This window comes from Oenanthe melanoleuca, chromosome 10, assembly GCF_029582105.1.
Source record: "Oenanthe melanoleuca isolate GR-GAL-2019-014 chromosome 10, OMel1.0, whole genome shotgun sequence".
NCBI classification, from domain to species: Eukaryota; Metazoa; Chordata; class Aves; order Passeriformes; family Muscicapidae; genus Oenanthe; species Oenanthe melanoleuca.
Window position 1 is genome coordinate 4,204,417 of NC_079344.1, and position 25,213 is coordinate 4,229,629.

The following is a 25,213-nucleotide window of genomic DNA, read 5'->3' on the forward strand; positions in this document are numbered from 1 at the left end:
GGAAAAAAATTTGATGCCTTTAGTTCTTACTGTAGTCTTTTTAGCATTACTGACTGCTCTGTGGCAATTCTTCAATCATTACCTATCTATTGTACTTTTTACTTGACAGGTAACTTGTTAGACAAGATGCCTGTAAATCAGGTGTTACTTCCTACACCTGTTTTGTCAAAAGCCAAACCCACCCAATGCTGGTTCTTAGGTAAAGCAATTTTATCTTGTAAGAATTGGGAAGCAGGGTCCTACGTTCTTTCGTGGTTTTTAACTGAAATGAAGTTTAAAAATTCTAGAGGCTGAATCTGTGGGTTAACTGTCTTGTATATGTTGAATTTAAATACAGTGAGCTGGATTATGTATGGCCTTCAGGACAAAAGTAATTTAATGTTTGACTTAGGTTTTCCTGGGAGACACCTGATACAATGATGTTGGATTGGTGGCACAGCCCAGCTGAGGTGCAGCATTTCCTCTGTACTGCTTAAATTGGTGTTAATTGTTTGCAGCTCTACTCCCTGGCCAGCAAACTTTGGTAGAGTTAGCCATGCTCTGAGAAAGTCATGTTTTTAAAATGAAAGCAGTATATTTAAATGAATGTACCTAAACTATGTGCTCGTATTATCAACTAGTGGATTTATCTTCTGCATCTTTACTTGTATAACTAAGAAAGCTTCTTTCCTAACACTTTCATAGTTTGAATTCATGTAGTAACTTTGCTTGTGCTTTTATTCTAGTACATCTTTACCTGTTTTCTGATTTTTGGTATCTTCCTTTTGTTAGAACATGGCATTGCATATAAGTAGTCAATTTTATGTAAATACAAATGGGAGGGTTATTTTCACTAAACAGGAAACTGGGTGGTCGACTCTTTACTGAACTTCCCAAAGAAGTTTTACTGAAAGGGAAAAAAGTCAACCTTGAGTAAAGACTGTTCTGCCTTTAAAATCGGTACTCTGTCCTCTTCAGGACTGAGAGATACTTTCTTGGAGTGTAAATTAGCCAACATGTAGCTTCTTGTAATCCTACTTGTATGGTTTCTGTTACTGAGCTTGTTTGCAGTTGTGCATATCAGTGGCAAACACTTTGCCATCCTCATTGTAGTGTTCTAGAATACCAAGTTTTACAAGTCTGACTTCTGAAGGTCAGGAAAGACATCTGAATAACCACAAGTGTCACCCTAGAGGTGTTAATGGAAAACAAACATAAGTGGCAAGCATTCTAGCTGGGATGGCTGAGTGTTGAAATACTGTAGAGGTTGAGATTTACATAAATACTAGGGAATAATTCTCTGCATCTAGGTGGATCAAAGAAAGAGTGATAAACCTGGACACACTATCATGTGCAGCTTCAAAGATAAGCTTTCTTTAGTGTAAGTAGCAGGACCATGGGAATTATCAGTTAAGTGGTGAAGTATGTTGTGCAGATTTAATAGTAAGTTAAAGCAATGGAAAAAAAAATCTTATAGTGTGATGGTTCTGTAGAATTGTGGGAATTATAAATCCAGTATTAGGTTGTTAAGCTGCCTTCTATTTACTATAGTTCAGAGCTGGAATGAGTCTGAGAGTCTTGTGGAAACTGAGTAGATTATGGCATGCCTCTTGGAAGCAGCAAGAAAGAAGAGATCAAGTTATTATCCCTGTCCATTTATAGTCCCCCCTCCATTTTTCCAAGAAGAGAGTCTTTGAGTTCTTAGGTAGGAAAGGCAGGGATATAAGACTTGCACCTAAAGCAGAACAGTATTTCCTAGATGCTGACTTGTGAGGAGGCTGATGGAGCCGTGGTTGCAAGGATTTTTCTGGTTCCTACTGGGAAGAAAAGACTGTGAACCTAACAATGGACTCTCCTTGTACTGAAGTCGTATTACATACTGCTGCCAACTCATCTCCCTCATTTCCTTTCCCCAGCCACTTCTTTCAGCTGTAGAGTAACTCCTCCATCTCCTTTTTCCCCCTGTTTTTTTTTCCACAATATCCTCTGGTCACTTAGGGATTCTGTGAGCCTGTCACCGGTTACAGCAATTTGACTGAGGAAAGGCAGAAAAGGAAGAGCACCAAGTGCCCTTTTTGTATGCCAGATAACAGCTTTTTCTGCCAGTTTTGTTACATAACCTTGTAGGAGATACCTGTGACACAGTGCCACAGGAGAGTACTTGCTTTGAAGCTTTATTAACATAATAATAAATACAGTTTGATTGTGAAATGCTGTTTGCATTACAGAATAGTCAACATGAGTCACTACAGCCCTTCCCAGGTTTTAAGTGTAGGCATGGCTTGTTTTTTTTTTTTTATCTCGAATGTGCATCTTAATGTTTCAAAATCCTTATAACTGTGTTGTCATATTTAACATACGGGTGGAGACTGAAGATACACTTTGTATATGCTTCAGCTCATTAATAACAAGTAACTAGATTTAATCACTTTGCACTATGGCTCTTAATTGCCTGGGTTATTTTGTTGGTCGCAAACTTGGATACACTTTCACTGTGAAGGTCAGCTCTGCTGGTCAGTGTTTTTAGATGAAGACTCTAACCCAGATGTACTGGACTTAGCAGAGTTACTTTTTTGTGTAACAAATTGGTGACATAACTATAGCATTCCTTCAATTTAATCATTGTGCTAAGAAGGAAGAATATAGGAAGAAAATGACTAAACTTAGAATGGCTGAAGTGTCAACAACTTCATGATCTGTATTTGCACTAATGTTTTTACAAAATGTGAGGAAATACCAGATGAAATTCTGAAGCAAGGTAATGGTTGTCACAGGTATGAACTAATATAGTGTCATATTTTAAGACACTTATGTTATGTTACTTGCTTGAATGAAACTCCTGTTGTCATACAAGGAAGCAGTTTCATACGAAGATTGGCAGTAGGATTTGCATTAAAGTACATAGTGTTGCAACTGAACCAAATAATTTAATGAAAGATCTGTTTACATAGTAACTCTACCAGTTTGAGTATTTTTACTAGATGTTGTTGCCCATCTTATTTTTTGGATTTCAGTTGAGCACTGATTAACTCACCTACATTTCATTTAAGTTATTTAAATCTTCAGTGTCATCAATGAAAGTAAAATTAGTGAAAGCTGTTTTTATCTGTTCTACTTCACAGTGCTGTGAAGTAGAATAGTTGCATTTTTCCTAAGCTATTTGAGTGTCTTCTGAAGGACTGGGAAGAAGTGTATAGTACAAGTCAGCATTTTAGAAATATATGTTTAATTTTAATGCGTTTTTTGGCTTGAATCTTGTAAATTTAGTTACTTGTATCAAAAGCATCTAAAGAATCTTTTTTTAAAAATCCTTCTAGGTTTTTGTCTAATTCTTGTACAGTAAAAACATTTTCTACAGAAATTTCACCAGGTCTGCAAGTTGCCCAGGAATGTTGTTTTGAAGTACTTTATTTAGGGCTCTTTTAGCTGAAGCTCAAGGCCAATTTGCTGACTTGTTTTATTCATTTTAGACAATTCAACCTTCGAATGAAGAGAGATACATCTCTTTTTAGTGATGACTTTAAAGTAGAAATATCGAACCAAGTAATTGATTATGATACCTCCCATATTTACACTGGACACATTTATGGTAAGTATAACACTTTAAAATGGATGAAAGTGCAGCAATTTTAAACAGGAATTTTCTGATAGTACATGGAGAAAATTAGTATCTATACGATTAGATTATTGATAAACTTTAATAATGTATCTAACACATTTAAACTCCCATCTGCTTTTACATGAGTCACACTTAAATGAATATTTTATCTAATAATTTTCATACTCATAAAAGTTGAATTTCAAATCTGTTTATAAACATGCTCTTCATAGAAGTCTGATGCATTTAAAAAGAAAAGTTGAATGCATTGAAGAAAAAAGAAATCAGGTGCCATTCTTAGTTTAAAGGAATAAAAGGAATATAGAGTTACCATCATTAAGAGTAATATTCCTGGTTTTAGTAAATACAAAAGATGAAATTGATTAAAAATTAAGAAGAATTGCAGAATTAAAAGCAGGTGAAAAGAAGAAATGGATTAAGATTTAATCTGCCTCTCTTTATACTGTTTGTTTGGTTTTCCTGAAGGTCTTTCCAAGCCATGTTTTGCAGTCTTGAAGTGAGCATTTTCAATTTGCAAAAGTAATAAACACAGGACTTCATATGCTTCTAGGCAGACCAATTTACCAGTTATTTTTGGGTAGGTCAGAAGGTTTTTTGATAGAGTGGTTCTGAACTTTCCTCAATGGAGGAGTATATAAACATTGTTTTAGCAGAGTAATCTTTCGTTCTTTATATAGGAAAGGCTATTGGGATGCTGCATGTTACAGCAGTCAGTGATTAAACTTTGACAGTTGTACTTTTCCTGATTGTGACTGTTTCAAGTACAAATTCACTTTATGCCAGGTTTAAACCTAGCTACAGTTCTAAGAAGATTATGCTTGAAGAGAAAATGCATATCTTGAATATAGGGAAGTCTTTGAAAGTTTCCAAAGTTCTGCTCTGATTTTATTTCTAATTGTATGAATGGACGTATAAGGACAGAATTTGACTATAGAATTACATGCTGTGTATGTACTAGTTATAAAATACAGAGTTGAATTCCTCATTATATGCTTTTTAAACATTTCAGTTATGCACCTGATTGGGAAGCTGCTCAACTTAGTAACTGTGATTTTGCTGTAACTGTTGGATAATCTTAGTCTTAAAAAGGATTTTTGAAGGGTATAAAAAACTAATACACTTTGTCCCTTAACAGGTGAGCAGGGAAGTTTTACTCATGGGTCTGTTATTGATGGAAAATTTGAAGGATTCATCCAAACTCACAGTGGGACCTTTTATATTGAACCAGCAGAGAGATACATAAAGGACAGAAACCTACCATTCCACTCTGTCATTTATCATGAAGATGATATCAGTGAGTACTTCCATCTTGTGCTACAGATGAAATATTTTTTTTATTAATTGTCAAAACCTGTACACCATTTGTAAGCATCAAATGAGACTTTGACTTGTGTATGACACTGTGAATTGTGCTGCCCTCAAGTGATTCATATACAGTTATGGTGTGAGAGAAATTCATGGCAAACCAATGTCAGCCTTTATTCTGCCATTTTTAAAAATCCTTAGCAGTCAGACTTAAGTGTGCAAGCAGTACATTTCCTATGGAAACATGTTTCTTTGAAAATTACATTCTTAAAATGCTCTATATTGATTGCTCTTCCATGTGATTTTGAAAATAAATTATTTTGTGTGAAATAAAAGTGTCCCATGCATGTGTCTCACATGTGCCTTCAGGGAGCTCTTAAGGAAGAGGTGGTGGCATCCAGTATGTCCCATTTTACAGAATAGCTGGTGGAAGTATACAGAGAATGGTAGATAAATTTGACAAATATAGCCCCAGAAATCTAGTGTCAGTGGCAAATGCTCAGAAGGATGAAAAAGTATCATTGAATACTTGTACATTTTCAGAACTGATGCACCAAAGTTCTCTTGCAATTTACCTGCGTATTTATGTATCATCAGTCATCAGATGTAACACAGATGTAAATCAATTTTGTTTGATGCTTAAGTTATGTTGAATCTCAAAAGTACTGCAATAAAGTTGTGATTCCAAGTTCGAATCCTTCAAGGATCAAGGAGGTATCAAAGGGAGATGTTAGCATCATCAATTTAAGACTAACTTTTGGTATTGAAGCTAACAGTGTCTTTCCAGCTAACTTCAGGATGTCAGTCTTGCTTAAAAATCAGTATAAACCATAACTTTATTTAAAAACGTCCCATCAGGCCAGTGTGCAAACCCTAGAAGACTTGAGTTTGAAATCTCATTTGGAATTGGATGACGAGGCTTAGATCACTAGAAATTAAGTGAACCACTATGATAATGATATATGTATTTATCATTTTCAAAGCATGTCATGATGAGACTGCATTCTGAAAAGAAGTGTCAAAGAATAAGAAGTTAGATGAGGAAAGTTTCTGATTGTGATTTGGCTTTGTATATTATAATTTTCTCATGCTGTAAGCCAGTGGAAAAAAACAGGGTTATTTCATATTGCTCTCCTTGATTGCTTCTCTTGTGTGAATGCAGTGAAGTGATCTTTCTCCACTAAAACCTCAGCAAATTTGGGAAGATTTTTTTGTATTTTACTTTCAGTGGCAGTATGTGTGCTGTCTCTGAGTGTATTAAAATTGCTGTGAGCTAGCAAATGTGTTTGTCCTTCCTGTTATCTCATTCTGTAAATATGATTACTAACCCAAAAGCAAATAGAATTTCCATAATTTTAAAGAGCTTTTGAATGAAAGCATTTACTGGATTTGTGAACAGTATTTGTTTTCTGACTAAGTGTATATTTTCCTAGTGCTTAGAAGACCCATGCTTGAGAATAATTTTATGAGATAACATACCATATTTTTGATTCTCAAAGAGAAGCTGCAGCATGAGCTTCATTTTCTTCCCTGTAGAGCATTGCTGGTCAATTCAGCAGGGAGGAGGTCAGTTCAAAGGGGAGAAGGCACTTTTCCCTGTTCTCTGCAGTTGGACTATTTATGGCTTTGCTGCTGTAGCAGGAGAGTAGTGGGGGAAAAGTAGTGAAAAAGTTAAAAAAGTCTGGCATGGAAGTGTAAGATATATCTTTCATAATGTTTCTGTGAATAATTCACACATACTTCTACGTTTTGTGTTGCATTTTACAGGTCTCACTGAACAGTTTAGTTCACTGCTTGATAGTGGGAATGTTGGCCTTCCACTTATGTAGAACTTTGTGTAAATAAGTCACTGTCGGCTTCATAAAGGGTTTTATTAACTAACCCTGTTGCTAATAAGAAGGGGAGGAGGAAAGTAAGAGGTATAAGGCAGTGAGGTGCCCAATTTTCAAAGGCTGAGACAATCAAGAAGATTGTCTCATGTCCCAGTTCCTTATGCTGTAAGTAGTGAGTGACTGAAAATATTCTATACTGTTATCGAATACTGACAGAAATAGAACTGTGCCTTAAAGAACCAGATAAATTGATTTTATGGAAGTTCTATTGCTGCTTTGTAGGAGTGATCTCTGTTGGAAGAGTAAATGCATTGCTTTGGGAACTGGAAAAAGTAATGTTGAAGTTGGTTCTTATTGGTGTCTTATTGAGGTGAATGGAAGCAGGGTATGTTGGGGTGTTTTTAATTATTCAAGTATTGGTATGCTGGTTTACATAGTTTTTCCTCTTGAATCTAGTGCATCAAAACCATCAGTTAGTAACAAAATCAGATTATTTGGGGGGTGGTCTAAATCTATTCTGGTGAATCACATTAAAACAGCAGTACAGTATGGCTTCCAAATCACCAATGAGTGAACATTGCTGCTTGCTCAGCAGGGTTGAAAATAGCCCATCCTGGAGTGAAGTCTAAGCAGCACTATTTAAAAACACATCAGTCCTGTTGGTTGCTGCCAGTGAAGTCTGATGTGCCTGTGTTCTGATTGTATAGTGTCTCTTCAGTCATTAGGATCATAGATGCCTCTAGGATTACGTTGTCTGAAATATCTGGAGTATGCAACTGCTTCTGTCTCTTTCTGAGGAGTGCTTTTGAAGCTAAATTATTTTTGTCTTTCATGAGACCTATTTTTGCATTGAACTGCAGCTCAAAAAAAAGCCAAACAACTCATAAAAGCTCAGCTTTGTAGTGGATTTGTTGTTACTGCTGCAATCTAAAGCTAGCTCTCATGAAATAGAGTCAAACCACTACTATCTTATGTAGGACAAAAGCAACAAAACTTATCACATTTCTAACTCGGGAGAGACTGAGGTAAAAAGTCATCTTTGCTTTAATTTGGGTATTTTTTGGTCACCCATGTTTCAGCCTTTTGAAACAATATGCTTTTTAGTGCTTTTCAGAAACCACAATGCAACATATGATTAGCATCTCAATGAGTTCTTTTTCAGTAGTTAAACAAAAGTTGTTTTGTAAATGGGGATTATATTGTCAACTTTATAAGGCAGCTTTTGTCTGTTACAGTGGATCTGGTGACCAGTGGAAAGCAGCCTTCTATTCATGACTTGAAACACAAGTTCAATGATTTTAGTTTCTAAACCAGTCTTGATCAAACTGTTTTATAATTTAGGGTTAGAAAGATGCAAATTGCTGTTTACATTAATATATTTAGGAAATATTTCTTTAAGGATAAGGATATATTTACTGTATTTAAATCATATTTGCTTCAAGTATATCCCTGAGTTCATACTGCAAAATACAAAATCAGTATTTCTTCAAATCAACAGGAAAATCCTGTTCAGGCTTTCCAGAAAAATAACATGGTCACTTAATTATTTTTATCATCTTGGAAGGGCCATGCAACTAGGAACATAAAAGTGAAGTGGTTTGTAATTTTGCAGAGCCATATCTGCTGAACATTGCAAACTGTGTTATTAATGAGAACCTGGTTTCTTTTTCACCACATTGTGATGACAGTTGTCATGGGAGCACAGCATCACAGAGTGCTGCAAATGAAATCTGTAATAAGGGTTGTTTTTTTTTTATCTGGTTACATTAGAGTTTTATTCTGACATTATTGCTTTTGCTGCTATTGGGCAAAACTCTATGGCTGTTAAAGAATTGAGTTTTCATCATTTTTAATGGAAGTTTGATGTCATCCTTCCCCAGATGCCTAAATTCAGTAATGATTTAGTAGCTAACCTAAATGCTGAGCAGATCATACTATTAACTGATAATTAGAAGAAGAAAAACCAAATGTTCTTTGTGGAAGGTAGTAGTACATCTTTAAAAGAAAAAAAAAAAATCTTATTTTAGGCATCTGGAGTTGTATATATCATTAAATCATCTGTCATCTTGTTAGAATAAGACATTGTAGTCAGAAGCTATGAAATGACAAGATTTTGCAGGTAGTTTTTAGAAATATAATTTTATTCTACCCTTTATTTTTTAACATTCTGCCAGGATGTACAAAACCTGAAAGTGGACAGTACTGGAAAATAAAAAGTTGGGGGTTTCTTTGCCTAATGATTTTTTCTATTTAGAAGATTGAACCTCTGTTGGAAAATAGTCTTCTGTTTTCTCCTCAACTCTGTATTCACTGTTGGCAATCATTTCATTATGAAAGCAGGTTTTTTTCCTTTTTACTTCTCAAGGTTGTGGCAGGGATAGGCTAAGAAGCTCTTGATCCCAAAGGGCTGGCAGAAGGCTGCTCAGAAAGCTGGCACATCTCAGAGCAATGAAAAGCTTCACAAGAGCATGGATCAGACTTCTGTCTTGTTGGTCAAAACTGGCCAAGTCATCTGGCACCATGTAGTTCTTGCTTAGCTTCAGATATTTAAAAATGGAACTGCTGCAGGGGGTGATGGAAATAGGAACTCTCAAAAGATGTTGAGGGAATGGTGCCCTCACAGTTTGGAGGCAGTTCAGCATTTAGCAAATGAAAATGTTGCATACAACTTTCCCGGTAAATTAGAAACAGTTCTAAAGTAGACCATCCTGTATTACCTGTCTCCTGTGATTACCAGGATGCTTCAAATCTGTCTCAGATTTTGGGGGGAATTTGTCTTTTCTAACACATGCAAACCCTTGGCAATTGCTCTTGCAGACTGTTTTGTGTTCATTTTTTTGTAATTTTAACTGTTGTGGCTTTAAAGTGTTTCTTACTAGATGATTACTTTTGACGTAAGAAATATTTGAATTGCAGGCAGTCAGTATAAAAAACATGTTGAGGGATTTCCTAACATCTTTGGGAAACAAGATTGAGAGGAAAGACAGATTGTTTTGTGTAATACACTGAGAGCATTTATTTCCAGTACTGTTCTGTCAGTTGTCATAAGGCTTCAGAGTGGGGCTCCTGCAGGAGTTGCTTTCAGGGCACAGTGGTTTTCTACAGGGACAGTGTGTGGGGGAAAGGCAGGATGGGCCATTGCTCCTGCCCCTGGGTAACCTGCCCTTGTTGCAGAGATAAACAGTGTGAAGTCAGGTCATAGGTCATGAAAATTTGCATTAGACTAAATACAGGAGAATTTTTTATACTGCAGTGGGAAGAAGATAGGGTGGTGGAGATGGAGAAGGGAAGGATCATATCTACAGTCCTTTGCTCATAACTACAATCCAGTGATATTAAACAGGATCCCAGAAAGTAGGAGGTGACTCCAACAGAGAGGTGCTTTTTGTTTAATATTGATTGTAGCCAAGTCAGTGTTCAACTAGCATGATGGAGCAAATTAGGTGAGGTGACTTGCAGTAAGAGAATATTTTTCTCTTTTTCTCTCCATTCTTGTGACACTGTGCTAGCACTAATAGTGCTGGGAGAAATGTGATGAGACAGCAGTTCAAAAATGGTATTTGTGTGGTGGTGGAAATTGAAATGAGATAAACCAGTATTTAGAAAGTCATGAAATAAACTTACAAGGTAAGCTGTATGTTGAAATATTTTAGCAGTGTAGTGCAGTATGACTGTAACAAGCAACCATAAGAGTCAAAGATAATTAAAGGCAGCTGTCAGATGAAACCATAGCAGAGCCCATAATACAAGGGAACACGTCTGCTGTGCTTCAGCTGCTGCTAAGCCTTGACTCCAGAGCCCAGACTAGAGCTAGTCTAGGGCAAAATCACCTGAAATGCATGTAATGTGGCCATCAGGTCCTTGGTGCCTAGGCTTTACAATTCTACTCTTACATATCTGCTCTATTTACTCTGTGAATTTGCATCTCCACTCTAAAAAATAACACCTCCTCACCAAACAAAAAATAAAAAATGAACTAACCAACAACTCCCAAAACACAGCAAACCTTGGTAAAGTTTGTACTTTTCTGACAAAAGTGGAACTCTATTGAGATGGTGGTAAAAACTGTGGTTTGCCCTACAGAAACTGACTTGCTAAGTATTCAAATCTGTGGCAACCATAATCTGTATTCCATTATTTCTTACTTGGGCACCAATTTATCATGGAGTTGAATCTGCAAAGAAATCAAAGGGAAAAGTATTCAGTATTTCTCATCTCCAGAGGAAGCTTCTGCAAATACAGGTTAGAAATCTACAATAGGTACTGACAATAAAAGCTAAGCACGTGTCTGAAGCACATTTCCCTGTGCAATAAGGGGTGCACTGGCAACTATTGCAGGAGTTGGCCTTGTTAAAGAGATGGTTGTGGGATATTCTCACTAGTTTGGATCTCCAGCATGTTTAACTAACATGTAGGGGTTAACTAAACCATGGTTCTATCCATTTGCATTTCCTTTCTTATGTATTGGTAGTTAAGTAGCAGAATGTGAAAACTTAAAAAGAAACAGTGGAAGATGAATAAAATAATAAAATCCTCTAAGAATGTTAGCGAGGTTTCTTAGTTGGTTTATCAAGTGACATAAAAACCCTTTCTTTTACCCCAGCAGTCTTTAGTATGCTTGATATCTAATAATTTTTCATTGTGATGTCATTTTTTGAAGGCTGCCTTTAGTGGAAGCAAGTGGGTGCAGATGTCTAAATAAAAGCTCCTGTTCTTACGTTAGGCACTGCTCATCCTATTTTGTTGTGCTGCCTGAGAAAAGAATGTTAAGAAAAGCAAATATCAGTTTTGTTCTGTTTGTAAAACTAAGAATGTTTTAGTGGAAATGTGCATCTTCTAATGCTTCCCTCAAATCACATGCACAATATTGGACACCAGCTGAATAAGTTGCACATGCAGCCATATTTTGGAATTGTACTTGGAATTTGAAAACTCAACCTGGCCTTCCTCTTTTTAGAATATCCTCATAAATATGGACCACAAGGAGGTTGTGCAGATCATTCAGTATTTGAAAGAATGCAGAAGTACCAGATGACTGGTATAGAAGAACCAACAACAGAGGTACAACAAAGGCTAATGGATTATGTTGATTAGTACTTAGTGTGATAACTTCCTATTTCTTGTATGTTGTCTCTTTTACTTTGGTGAGCTATCATCCCTCCACATAGTGAGATACTGAAATTATTGCTGGTGGTTTCTTTTTAACGCAATTTTTGTAAATTCTTGTTCTCCTTGCTTCTGTAGCCCTGATGTGCTACTTATAGTCTTAATGAAGCTTACATGATCTCAAATTTTTCACCAGTTAGAATTTTAGAAGGCTATGGAAATCAAGCTTGAAATGAGGAATATACTTTATTGCAATTGAGAAAGAAGAGTTTCAAGATTCCTTGATCTCAAAGTAATACGTTGGTTCTAGAAACTAATACCTTCTAGATTTTTAAATTATGTTAATATAACACACTTGGGATATCTGAGTGCTTTCGGTGGAAAATTAAATTATATTGGTGGGAGAGTCTTCCTTACAACCCTGTAAGCTCACAGGGGTACAGCACGTTACAGATTGGCTGCTGTGGGAGGTAAGTGTCCTGTGGAAGGAGCCTGTGCACCTGAGTGGAGTCCCACCGTGGGATTGCATTCAGGTTTGCACCATGTGTCATGAAATATTTTTTTTCCAACAGCAAGTTACTGAGTTTCTTTTAGATTTAGCTGTGTTCTGAGCTGTTCTAAGTCTTGACATAATTTTGTGGTGTCAGCTAAATATATACACAGAAAACGATGCAATATGGCTTTTTAAATAGCATCAGTAACTTAGTTTGTTGTGACTCTAGAAATTGTCAACATTAATGTGCTGTTCAGCATTGGTAACAATAACATGCTTTCCAAAAATTTGCTTGTAGAACTTTATGGAGAGAGAGGGCCATCAACCATTGAGTGCTGTAAGGCCAACGTGCTTCCAGATACCACTCTGACTAACCAGTGTTCCTTTAACTTCTTGTTCTGTGCCCCATTTGTTCCTTGCTAAAGTGCTTCTCTTTGCTGAGGTAGCTGACTAAGGTAATTACAGTTTGAAATAACTGGTGTTAGGACATTTAAGTCCCACCAGTGCTGATTTTTTTCCTAACCTACCAACTGTTTATCTTAGAAAAAAATTATAAAAAGGAAAAGTTCCAAAGATCACATGAAGGAAAAGCAAATCTATGTAACGTTGACTGCCTTTTGTAATATGAAATGAAGTGCAGAGAGAGCTTTTGCTAAGATTACATTCAAAGTATTTGAAAACTGAGCATAATGTACTTCATTCTATCTTAATTCAAGATTCATCAGACTTTTCAAGTTAAAGAAAAGGAATGAAAATCTGTTTGTATTAGTGGAGTATGTTTAGAACCGTGGTTATTTTTAGGCAATCCAGTGCAACATGTGGAACTACAAATTTAATGTATTTCTTTACTGTGCATTTGTAGAAGCCTGTTGAAGAGCCTAAGAAGGATGATCCACAGCTTTTGAGAAAAAAGCGTGCAACTCAGGCTGAAAAAAACACATGTCAGCTGTATATCCAGACTGATCATTTATTCTACAAGCATTATGGAACCAGAGAAGCTGTGATTGCACAGGTATGTCCAACCCCTTTGTTTTAAATCACCTGCTTTTACTTCAGGTAGTCGTGATAAATTCCATGTCACTTATCTACATGTATTTTTACTTTATAATGTCCTGTTTCATTTGTTAAAGTGGTCTGACCTAATTGAAACAACATTTTTTATTTTGCTAAAAAGATGCTGTTTCTATGACAAAAGTCTTGGGCACTTGTGCCACCTTTAATGGCAGCTGTGGTGTGTTTAGCACCTCTGAGCAGGACTTGCAGTCTGTTTCCAGTTTTTACTCAGAAAAATATTATTTCCTAAAGAGTTCTGTCCTGTTTGATAGTCTGCCTAGCCTCTGTTTTAACACTTGAATGGGCTTCCCTTTGAAATTCTAGCTCAAAATGCTGTGAGCTAATGATGCTCAAATCTATTCCTATACTATCTGATACAGTGGATGCTTAAAAAAGCAGTGACAGCTAAAGGCAGATGCTTTTTATTTGTCAGTATAGTATTAACTGGGAAAAGGGCTGATATGATTTAGTGGTTTTGCTGATAATTTGCTGGAAGTATAGCTAGCATGGTAACATACTTCTGAAGTTTCACTGCCACTTGCAGATCTTAATTTTACTATTTATCACGCTGTGCATAGGAAATTTGAGTAATATTTTTCAAAGCTTAGAAGTCAAAATCAGCTTTTTAGTGAGTTAGCATTTCTGCTTGCTAGAAAAGGTAAATGGTTAGTTTTTTCACATATGTCTTCTACCAGAAATGAAAGAATAATTCTTGACAAGTAATTTTTTTTCTCCAAGAAAGAAATACAATGCTTTGAATATGATTGCCACTACAGTGGTGTCTTACCAAAGCAGTGAGTTAAGGAGTATCACAAAAAGCTGTCTGGAAGTTGATAGAGTTATGTGTTTTAAAAAAAAAAAAAAATCAAATGGCAAAATCCTTTGGGGGAATCTGGCATGGTGTGATGCAGATACTGGTAGTGTTTTTTTTCCATTACATGCCATCATTTAATTCAAAAGGCCTGTTAGGGATTCCTACAGCACAATATCATATATTGTGTAAGAGTGCAGGCCTTGAAACTATTGCTGTTTAAGATCAGCTATAGTGTAGTGCACAGATCTCTGAACTGTAGCTACTTTTGTTTTCAACAGATTTCCAGCCATGTTAAAGCAATTGACACCATTTACCAGTCAACAGATTTTTCAGGGATCCGTAACATCAGCTTCATGGTGAAAAGAATCAGAGTAAGTTGTGTTGGAAATGCTTTCAGCTTCACTTCTGCTGCTTGGAGGCTGTATTCTTCAAATGTCCATTTCCTGTTCACTTGTACCCATTTATTGTTTTATAACCATTCTTTAGCCTATGTGTCTCTGCAGTAAATGATACCCTAAACCATTTATTTGGTTTGGGTTTAGTTATTATTGTCAAAAACCCACTACTTCTGTTATTAAGCTGTAGTCAGTTTTTCTGTAGGAATCAACTGACTTTGTTTTCAACACTGTTGTACAGTGAATAACTATTGCTCTTCTTCAAGAGCTTTAATACCAAGATAGAGAATGGTTATCTAGGTTGGGACTTCCTAGTAAAAGTGATAATTTAGGAGGATAAATATAATTCTTTGGGTACTGATGGAAAAGAAATAGAAGGAAATAAGAGAATGGGGATTTACTACACAAATGCAATTCTTTGTTTTTAGTAGTGCTTTCTTTTCCAGAGATTGGGGCAGTAATTTACAATCAAGGCTTTTAAATTTGAAACATCTTTAGCTGTGTAACATAGCAAGGTACTGACAGGAGTGAGTCTCTTGGCTGGAGTGTGCAAGTAGAAATGAATCCTGTCTTACAGTTTGTTTCAATTCACTTTTAGATTAACACAACCATGGATGAGAAGGACTCTTCCAATCCCTTTAGATTTCCTAACATTGGTGTGGAAAAGTTTCTGGAACTGAACTCAGAACAGAATCATGATGATTATTGCTTGGCCTATGTGTTTACAGACCGTGATTTTGATGATGGAGTCCTTGGTCTAGCTTGGGTTGGAGCCCCTTCAGGTAATTGTATTCAAGCCTTCAGTGCTATGAGATAAAGTACTGTAGGTGGGCACTAGAAGAAAGGTAGAAACCATCTTTTGAACTGACAGCAAATAGACAAAAATCTCCTAGCTTTTCACAATTTTGGTTTGGTATGGTTTAATTTTATTTTTAGTATATTGTGCCATTTCAAGTCATCATTCTGTATTTCTGATGAGCACGATATGAACAATAAAGGAAAACATTATACAAAGGTGATACTACTTAGATTGCTTTTTATTTACAGTAGGTGTGAGTGACCAGTAAAGTGACAGATGAAATATTTCTGCTCTATGTAAACAGAGCTTACAAGTATGAGAACTACACTGCAGAACTTTTAGGTTTTCTAGGTAGTATTGAATTTACAGTGCATTTTTTAACTCTGTGAAATCCAAATAGGATGTAGATTGAGGCTGTTTCTGTTGGACATTGCACCCTGCTAGTCTTGTATTACAGGTGTGATGAAATAAGGGCTCATCCATTCAGTGAATGCCCAAAATAGCTCTCAAAAGCTATTCTAAACCAGTTAACTTCTTGTGTGAATGTATCCAATCAGTGTTGAGAGCATTTGTGTGAATAAATCTAATCTACTTTCAAGGTTGTGTTGATATTAATTATAGAGAGCTCTTAGTCTGTAAACCTGCAGAGGGTAACTGTTTGTTGCTCTGGATGTCAGTAGACAAGTAACACAACACTTCTTTCCCTAAATGTGTGACTGTTGTACTTTTGTCTGAATGCAGGGAGCTCTGGTGGAATATGTGAAAAAAGTAAATTGTATTCAGATGGTAAGAAGAAGTCTCTAAACACTGGAATCATCACTGTCCAGAACTATGGCTCTCATGTGCCTCCCAAGGTTTCTCACATTACTTTTGCACATGAGGTTGGGCATAACTTTGGTTCCCCTGTAAGTATTGCTGGTGATCTGTTAACTCACTCTCAGCCATTTCATGGGGTGTGATTTACAGATGGAGGTTTTACTACTTATAAGCAAGGAAAGCAGAATCCTGACTCCATGAGCAGATGTGCACATACATTGTATACAAACAAAGTGGATGGCAGCCAAGCCCTTTTTTGAGTATTTCACAACAGTGGTGCAACAGTGCATTTTGTGAATTATTTATATTAGTTCAGTCCCTTACAAAGGTACTTTATTAGTATTCCCTAAATACTTCTCTGTCTTTATGAAGAGTAGAGTCGCACACATCTTGTTATATCTATTGTAATTTATCCTAGAGAGGAGGAAGAAGCGCAAAATTAAGATGACACTTTATTCAGCAAGTGGCTCATGTTTATGTTAGATGATTTATACTTAAAAGTTTATCTAAGAAAATAGAGGAGGGAAATAGGATACCAGGAAGAATGTTTTTGAGCAGAACTGTTTCACAGACATTTAGGGATGCAGCTTGTTTCCAGCAAGCTTGAAAGCATGAGGCTTTTTGTTTTGCCAGTATGTAATGCATTTCATTCCTTACACTGGATATTGTAGATTTAGTCACTGACTGTCAGACTCCTGCTCTGTTTTGAAGTTCTCTTTGTACCTCCCTCAAAGCAAACAAGAAGAATGGACTGTGGTTTCTGTTAACTCCTCCTGCTTTTATTCCACAGAATGCTGATTACCCTTTTATGACCATAAAGCCACTCTTTTTAGAAGATGGCAGCTTTTCCAAGTCACTGTTTATTCTGGGACATGCACTTGGGGGTAAATTACCAAGAATGCAAATAAGATGAAACTTAAGTAATTAGATACTTGCTAGTGTTGTCTTGGGGGAAACAAAAACAACAATACTACAAAGAGAACCCAAAATCAAACTTTGGGTTTACATATAGTTTTTGTATTGCAAGAAACCTGAGAGTGTAAGATAGTGGTTTGTTTTGTTTTGTTTTTGTTTTTTAAATTCTGTGTTCAGACTACCAAATCCAGTTTACTTTTGCACCAGCCATGATTGAGATAGTTGTAAAATATTTGTTTTGCAGCATGATTCTGGAATGGAGTGCACTCCTGGAGAGTCCAAGAACTTGGGACAGAAGGAAAATGGCAATTATATCATGTATGCAAGAGCTACGTCTGGGGACAAACTTAACAACAATAAATTTTCAATCTGTAGCATTCGAAATATCAGCCAAGTTCTTGAGAAGAAGAGAAATAATTGTTTTGTTGGTATGTATTTAATCCTCCTGAAAGGAGAATAGCTAAGATATTACTGTAATGCTTAATTATTTCTCTTTTATTTTATTTGTCTTAATTTTTTAAGTTTACTGAAAGATTCTGCAAGTAAAAAATTTGAGTTCTTCAGTGCTGCTCAGGTTCTGGGCTGCCCAGCACAGAAGCAGCAGGGCATACTGGAGTGAGTCCAGCAAAGGGCCACAAAGATTATTAAGGGATTGGAGCATCTGACGTGTGAGGAGAGTCCAAGAGAAACTGTTCAGGAGCAGAGAAGGCTGAGGGAGGCTCTTCTCTTTGTAAATGCCTGGTGGGAGGGAGTAAACAAACAGGGTCAGACTGGTTTCAGTCATGCTCATTGTGAAAGAACTAGAGGTAAGGAGCACATACTTAACTGCAGGGAATCCTATTTAGACATGAAAAAGAATTTTGCATGAATTTTTTTTTCTGGAGTCTGCTGTGTGAGCTCTCACAAATTTTGTGAGCTCATAGGTTTGCACATCTACTTGGTAGATTTGGATTTTGGAGTAGTTCACCCCAGTACCCATCAGCCTTTGCCTCAAGGTCCTCTGACTGCTAAAGGAGTGTAGGAAAGGATGCATCTCCCCGGGAGACTGAGCAGAAAGCTTGTTCTTACACTCTCACTCTCACTCAGCCAAAACCTTTTACTCAGAGGCTTAAAATTCTGTGAATTGTGGAAATGACTAAGGTGGGTGTCAAGCAGTAATGCAAGTTGATTTGAGCCCTAGTCTAAAGTCCAGCTTGACCAGGCTCTTTCAGTTGTGATTAGCTGGATGCTTGTTGAGGTTTATAAGTATTGCATGTTCTTTGTACTGCTTTGTGCATAAATATTCTGTCATTTTTCAGAGTCTGGGCAGCCCATCTGTGGTAATGGACTGGTTGAACAAGGAGAACAGTGTGATTGTGGATACAGTGACCAGTGTAAAGATGACTGCTGTTATGATGCAAACCAACCAGAAGATAAAAAATGCAAGTTAAGACCAGGCAAAAACTGCAGGTATTATGCATGTGTTACACTTCAATTTTGGGCATTTAGTGGGAACTGTAATGAGGATTTCAGAATTTGAATTTGCTTACCTGCGTTTTATATAAGCATAATTATGCTGTGGGAAAAATTATTTTCAAGTCACATTTTGTTTAGCACAAATCAAAAATTTGCTGAGTGCTTGAGTAGGTTTCAGGGTGAATAGTTCATTTGGAGCGGTTCATGCTTTTTCTTGGCATCCACAATTGGTGTTTCTTTCCAGCCCCAGCCAAGGCCCGTGTTGCACTGCCCAGTGTGATTTCAAATCGAGGACAGATAAGTGTCGGAATGACTCTGACTGTGCTAAGGAAGGAATGTGTAACGGTGTCAGTGCTCTCTGCCCAATATCTGAACCCAAAGAAAACTTCACAGTGTGCAACAGGAACACCCAAGTTTGCATAAAGGGGGTATGGTTTTTACAGTCTTATGTAACTGCTAATATATTGTATTGTGAATTGATATGGTTTCTGTAATTACTGCACAGGAGTGCAAGCTCAGTCTCTTTTTCTGTGTAGATTTTTGATTTATTGGTGCCAGTCAAAATAACAGTGGAAGTGCACCAAGAATTAAGAAGTATGTAACAGATCCCAAGATGGCTGTGCTGTCTGAGAAAGTTACACTTAAAGTTTTTTGTAAAAATCAGGATTATGAAAGTGTTTTATTTTCTAGTACCACCTTTTCACTTTTCTTCAGTCTTGGTCAATAATTCTGTCACCTTGGAGAACTGGATATCCTGTCAGTATGTCACAGTTGAGACGGACAGGACATGACACTCTGTACTTCATGTGGCAGTAGCGAATTTTATGAAGTGTGCCTCTCTGTTACGTGGTTTTTAGAAACCCACATGGTTGGTCCCAGCTGGCTGAGTTTGGTTATTACCACCCAGCTCACTGGCCAATGGCTGCCTGTGCCCACACTTTTGGGGATTGGCACCTGGTGTTTGAATTCCAGTCTCCTGGCTTTGCTCAGTGCCTTGCTTCTAGGGATGTTCACCTCTTTTCCCTAATGGCATAGACCTGTTGAGTTATAATTGGGGTTACCAGAACTGTGAGCCTCCAGGCCAGGGTTAGCCACCACATCAACAGAGCTTGAATTTGGTTTATTGGCAATACTCCAAACGTGTACGTATATCACTGATGTTAAAGCATATGGAATTAGACTGGTTCTGAACTGCTATTAGATTCATGGGTAAAAGAGAACATGGTAGTTGCTATAAAATATTGATGGGAATTCTCTTACAAATTGATCTATGTTTACTTGGAAGCAAACACAAGCTAAAATCATCCTCTTAAAGATCTGTAACTTGTGTTGCTGTAAGAGTCCAGGATTTTAATCAAGTACTGCTTGTAATATTTTTCTACTAATTTATAGCCATCCTAAAGATAGAGGAATTATCTTTGTATAGCTACTGATTTTGAAACAAAATTATAAATACACTAAAGTTGGAGTTTGAAGAACCCTCTCACAGTAAAGTTAAATGCAGAATTTTTTTCTGCCAGTAGTTTTTATAATTTTCCAAGAGAAATGTTTGTGTATACATGTTAGATTTATTTTTCTCACCATATTTTTTAAGTACTATTGTTTCAGTGTGAACTGTGGTACTCTTGGGGTACTCTCATGTTATAAAAGAAGATACTGTGTTAAAAAAACTAAGTAAGGTAAATCATCTTTTAAAAAATTAGAAAGTGTGCAAAAATATTGATGTTGATAAACTAATAATTTTTTGTTTATAAGCATTGGAAAAAAATTGAAGCAGTTGTTTTTAGACTCTCTTTAAATCTTTAGGCCTATGGTTATGCTTTCAGTTATTAATTTTTGATATCTTTCCTAATGTCAGTGTGCTTAAAAGTGAAATTGATTTTTGTGTTGCTGTGCTTTTGTCTCCCACAGCAATGTGCTGGCTCTATTTGTGAGAAGCATGGCTTGGAGGAGTGCACATGTGCTGGTTCAGATGGCAAGGATGATAGAGAACTGTGCCATGTCTGCTGCATGAGAAAAAGTAAGATTTATCTGAATCATGAGTGTAAATAGAGCAGGAGGGCTCTGAGGAACCTGCTAATGGTTGAGAGCTTTGTTAGCTTGGAGAGTGTTTGGTTCAAACGTAGTTTTAGACAGACATTGCATTGTGCTGTGTAGGAAATCAGCAATGTATACTGTATTTTTACAGATTAATAGAAAAGCATTTTGAACAGTTAAAGACTAGGGTGGTATTCATGCACAGATGTTTTAATACAATAATGGTTTGATTAATTTGTATTCACTTTTCAGTGGACCCAGCTACTTGTGCAAGCACAGGCTCGCGCGAATGGCAGGAGTACTTTAATCTTGAGACCATTACTTTGCAACCTGGATCTCCCTGTAATGATTTTAAAGGCTACTGTGATGTGTTTATGAGGTGTCGGCTGGTAGATGCTGATGGCCCTCTAGCTAGATTAAAGAAAGCTATTTTTAATCCAGAACTATATGAAAATATTGCAGAGTGGATTGTGGTAAGTATACTTTTATATTACAATATGAAATGTTATAATGTATGTTTATAATATGAAATGTTCTTGGTAATCAAGATTCACAGTTGATACATGTTGATATGCAGAGTGCTTCAGCATTCTTCGAAGTATATTGAGCTATTGTTTTACTAGATTTTTTTGTATGCACCCTGTGTGCAGCAAATAAGTTTGCTAGATTGAAGGAAATGGAAACAAACAAACAAATAACAAAGAGTATCTGTAAATACCTCTATTCATTCACATTTTTAATATACTGTTTTTTCATATTTTGACTCTTCATATTTGAATGCTCTGACTTCTTTTAAGGAACTATATATTTTGATCTTTAGCATTCATCATTTTTATTGTGCTAGATGACAGTTTAATAGTATTATAGTGGAAGAAGAGCTAGAGTGAAATGCCCTTTGAGAGCTGTATAGGCAATTTTGTGTAAGCTGTTGATTGTTTTAGGCTTATACAGTTCTGCTGGAGTGCAGCTGCCGTAAAGTACCTGATACTGGAATGGAAGTATTGGGGCTTTTCTGTGGGAGAGCTCTGGGGACATTTCTTTCAAATGTTAGGTCATATATTCTTGGTGATATTTCAGAAAGCTTTTTGATGACTTCTAAAATGCAGTATTCAATGTCTCTTGTGCCAGCCCCCACACAATCTTTCTGTTGTTGTTGTTGTGGTTTTGTTTTTTAGGCTTATTGGTGGGCAGTGTTGCTTATGGGAATTGCATTGATTATGTTGATGGCTGGCTTCATTAAGATATGCAGTGTTCATACTCCAAGCAGTAATCCAAAGTTGCCTCCTCATAAACCACTTCCAGGTGAGTACTCCAGCTATTTATAGAGAAATGTTTTCTCCTCAGCTGTTTAGTTCTAAAGAGAAATTTCAAGTGTTTCAACCAACAGTTCTTAGTCTGGCAATGTGAAACTACAACTAGAATTGATGCTAGTGGAGTAATTCATGAAAATCTAATTCTTGTCTTATTTTCCTATAATATAATATATTATTATATAAAGCTCTGAAGACTTTTTCCAGCAGAGTTCCTTTTATTTCCTATTCCATGCTGCATTTTGTAAGAATTAGCCTGTTTAAGGTAGTATTGTTGAGATACTGAAATGTATTCTGTATGTCCTCCATACCTTTACTCATCTAGTTAAAACTTTGCAGGTCTAAATCCAAAGCCTTCCAGAAAAACAGTTGTATTTAATTTGCATGGCCAGGACAACTCTTCTGGAAATAACTTAAGTTTTTAAAAATAATTTAATAATGGCTACTTTTCTTTGAAACAGGCACTTTAAAAAGGAGGAGACCACCACAAACCACTCAGCCCCCACAGCGGCAAAGGCCCCGAGAGAGTTATCAGATGGGACATATGAGACGCTGACTGCAGCTTTTTGCCTTGGTTCTTCCTAGTGCCTACAATGGGAAAACTCACTCCAAAGAAAACCTACTAAGTCATTGACCCCAGTCTAACTTTCAAAAATTGAAGAGGAAAAAAAAAAAAGCATGATATGCCCTCAAAACAAGTGGAAGTAATTAATTTTTAATGAGAGAATCTTCCAGCTTAAAAAGAAGAAAAGTGTTTTTCTTGAGTATTTTTAATTTAGTGGGACAAAGTCCTAGCATATCATGATTCTTTCCCCCTTCTGTGCTCTTCATTGCTGCATTTTCTTCACTTGCAGGCAAATATGGCTGTAGTAAAACTTTTGCTCAAGAATTGAGAAAAAGATATATTTTTCAACTGCCAGACAAGGCTAGGAAGCTAGACCACCTCAGCATTGGAGACATTACTTGTCAATGTATATACATTGTTATATGCAGACATGTATTTCTAACGTACACCCGTACTTGTGTGCAATTGTAAACAAGAGAATTGCAATATGGATGTTTCTTTGTATTATAAAACTTTTCCGCTATTAATGAAGAAATTACTGTTTAATTGACATACTCAGGATAACAGAGGATGATGGTGTGTAGTGGTCAAGGGTCCTGTGATGCTTTACACAGCAATTTTGAATCCAATCACACTTTTTTTTATCATTCTAAAAGTTGTTTCAAGCACTCATTTCATCTTTATCCAACAGCTGCTAAGACACAGCCTGGATGGTCTTAGAGAGGTTTAACAGGTGTTCTGCAAACTTTGCGAATATCAGAATGTTTCAAAAATGTTTTATGTGTCTTCCTTGTAGCTCAACATAAATGTTTTTAATTTGTCTGATTATTCAGTGAAATAATGAATAGTTGGATCAAATGTTTCCATGCTTTATTAGAAAATTCTGCCTGTTATTCAACTTGTTTTAAAAATTGCAACCACTTTTATTTGGGCTCTTCAGATATTCTTACAGTTTGGTGATCAAGTTCATGTTCTAAGGGTTGTGGGAAGAAAGAAAAGCTGTAGTTTTTTTCTTTTCTTTTTTAATTTATCAGGTGTTTGGATAACTTTTCAGCATGATACTGTTGATTGATAACCACTAAAGTAGAGTGATTTGCCTGGCTACTGTGGCAGAGTTAAAACTGTAGTTAGGTCTACCAGTTTTCCCACATTTATACCAGTAGTGAAGTTCAACAGCACAATGTCCCATTCCAGAATTTTTATTACGAATGTAAATAATTGGCATTTTTGAAGATGAAATAAAAGATGTCTTAAGGTGCTTACTGCTATGCAGGAGATGAAAGGGGGCATTACAAATGTTTAAGCTTGTGATGTATTTATTGCTTGTTTTCCAAAAGCACCAAGCTAATTAGAGATGCAAATGGCTATAATTTTCCTGGCTTTGCTTAGGTGAAAATTTACTAAGGGTTGGACAGGCTTCTTCGTTTGGTTTTTTTTTTTGTTTTGTTTTTAAGAGTATAAGGTTTACACAATCATTCTCATAATGTGACGCAAGCCAGCAAGGCCAAAAATGTTACAGAATATAATGGGATCTCTTCCTTGTAAACTTGTACAGTATGTGGTAACTTTTTCAAAATACAGCTTTTTGTACATGGTTTAGAGACAAATTTTGTACATGAAACCCCAAGTCCAATAGACTATATAAATAATTCTACATGATCTTAACTAGTTAGAAGTGTATGTAGTTGCTTTTAAGTCATTTTAAATACATTTGTTTTAAGAGTGTGCAAAGATTGGAAGTGGGTTTGCATTTCTAAAATGGTGACTTTTATTCAGCAAGAGTTCTTAGTAACTTCTTGAGTGTGGTAGACTTTGGAACATGTAAATTTTTTGCCTGTAATGTTATCCTGTGGTAGGATTTTGGCAGACAAATGCTGCCCTATTTTATTTTGAGTCTAAGTTAAATGTTTTTTGAAAACAGAAATGTGCACTGAACTCTCCACTGCAAGTCAAGATGTGGTAAAGCCGAAAGGAAGTTCAAGACAATGAAACAGAAATACTACTGTCGATTTCATGTCCACTGTGTTTTATACAGTCTCTTTTTTTGTTCACTTTGGAAATTTTTACTAAAAAATGCAAAAAATAAAGTATTGTGCAAAGATATGTAAGGTTTTTTGAAACTTGAAATGCATTAATAAATAGACTTGATGAAATCATCTTCTGAAGATCCATTTACTTGTTGAGCCCTGAAAGCAAGGAGGAGTACAGAGATTCTACTTTGCTTGATTTTTGGCTTTTACTGTTGTGGCAAAATGTAGTTGTACTGTCTCTATCAAAGTGCTCCTCTCAGTTTTAACATCCAGCAGTTATATATAAGAATAAATGTGTTTGTGTAACCTGTTTAGGGAAAGCCATGAAATTAATTTTAAATTACTTATGTGATCACAGGAATAAAACTTTTACCTTCAAAATGAAAACAAGTTGCTGGTGGGATGTTCGAGCCTGTCATCATTGTTACTGATGTTACCTTTGGAAATGTGTTTGGAGAGGAATATTGGCATTAATATGCAATACTCTGAATACACAGCTGGTGGATGACACCTACAGAAGGAGCAGATGTGCTTTTTGCAAGGTGTTTTAAAACTGCTAAGCTGAGTCTCTGGGGTTTTGTGTGTGTTGCATGGTTGATTTAAATGATAAGACTTCTTTTTAAAGCCAGGTCCTGCCAGTGAGTCTTCCATTCTTAGGGCTGTTTGTTGAGCGTGGCCTGCTTGGACATC

At 36.4% G+C, this 25,213-nt stretch overlaps 1 protein-coding gene across 1 annotated transcript in view; it reads left to right on the forward strand.

Moving 5' to 3' along the window:
• Positions 1–24,649, forward strand: part of ADAM10 (ADAM metallopeptidase domain 10) — a 38,209-nt gene extending 13,560 nt beyond the window's left edge. Inside the window, exons 3-16 of the mRNA XM_056499738.1 lie at positions 3,450–3,568; positions 4,734–4,892; positions 11,693–11,796; positions 13,197–13,346; positions 14,480–14,572; positions 15,195–15,378; positions 16,137–16,300; positions 17,371–17,554; positions 18,425–18,575; positions 18,826–19,009; positions 20,493–20,601; positions 20,871–21,091; positions 21,794–21,920; positions 22,390–24,649. Of these exons, the coding sequence (XP_056355713.1) occupies positions 3,450–3,568; positions 4,734–4,892; positions 11,693–11,796; positions 13,197–13,346; positions 14,480–14,572; positions 15,195–15,378; positions 16,137–16,300; positions 17,371–17,554; positions 18,425–18,575; positions 18,826–19,009; positions 20,493–20,601; positions 20,871–21,091; positions 21,794–21,920; positions 22,390–22,484 (2,044 nt within the window). The 3' untranslated portion in view covers positions 22,485–24,649. The remainder of the gene's footprint in view (positions 1–3,449; positions 3,569–4,733; positions 4,893–11,692; positions 11,797–13,196; positions 13,347–14,479; positions 14,573–15,194; positions 15,379–16,136; positions 16,301–17,370; positions 17,555–18,424; positions 18,576–18,825; positions 19,010–20,492; positions 20,602–20,870; positions 21,092–21,793; positions 21,921–22,389) is intronic.
• The last annotated feature ends 564 nt before the right edge of the window (positions 24,650–25,213 follow it).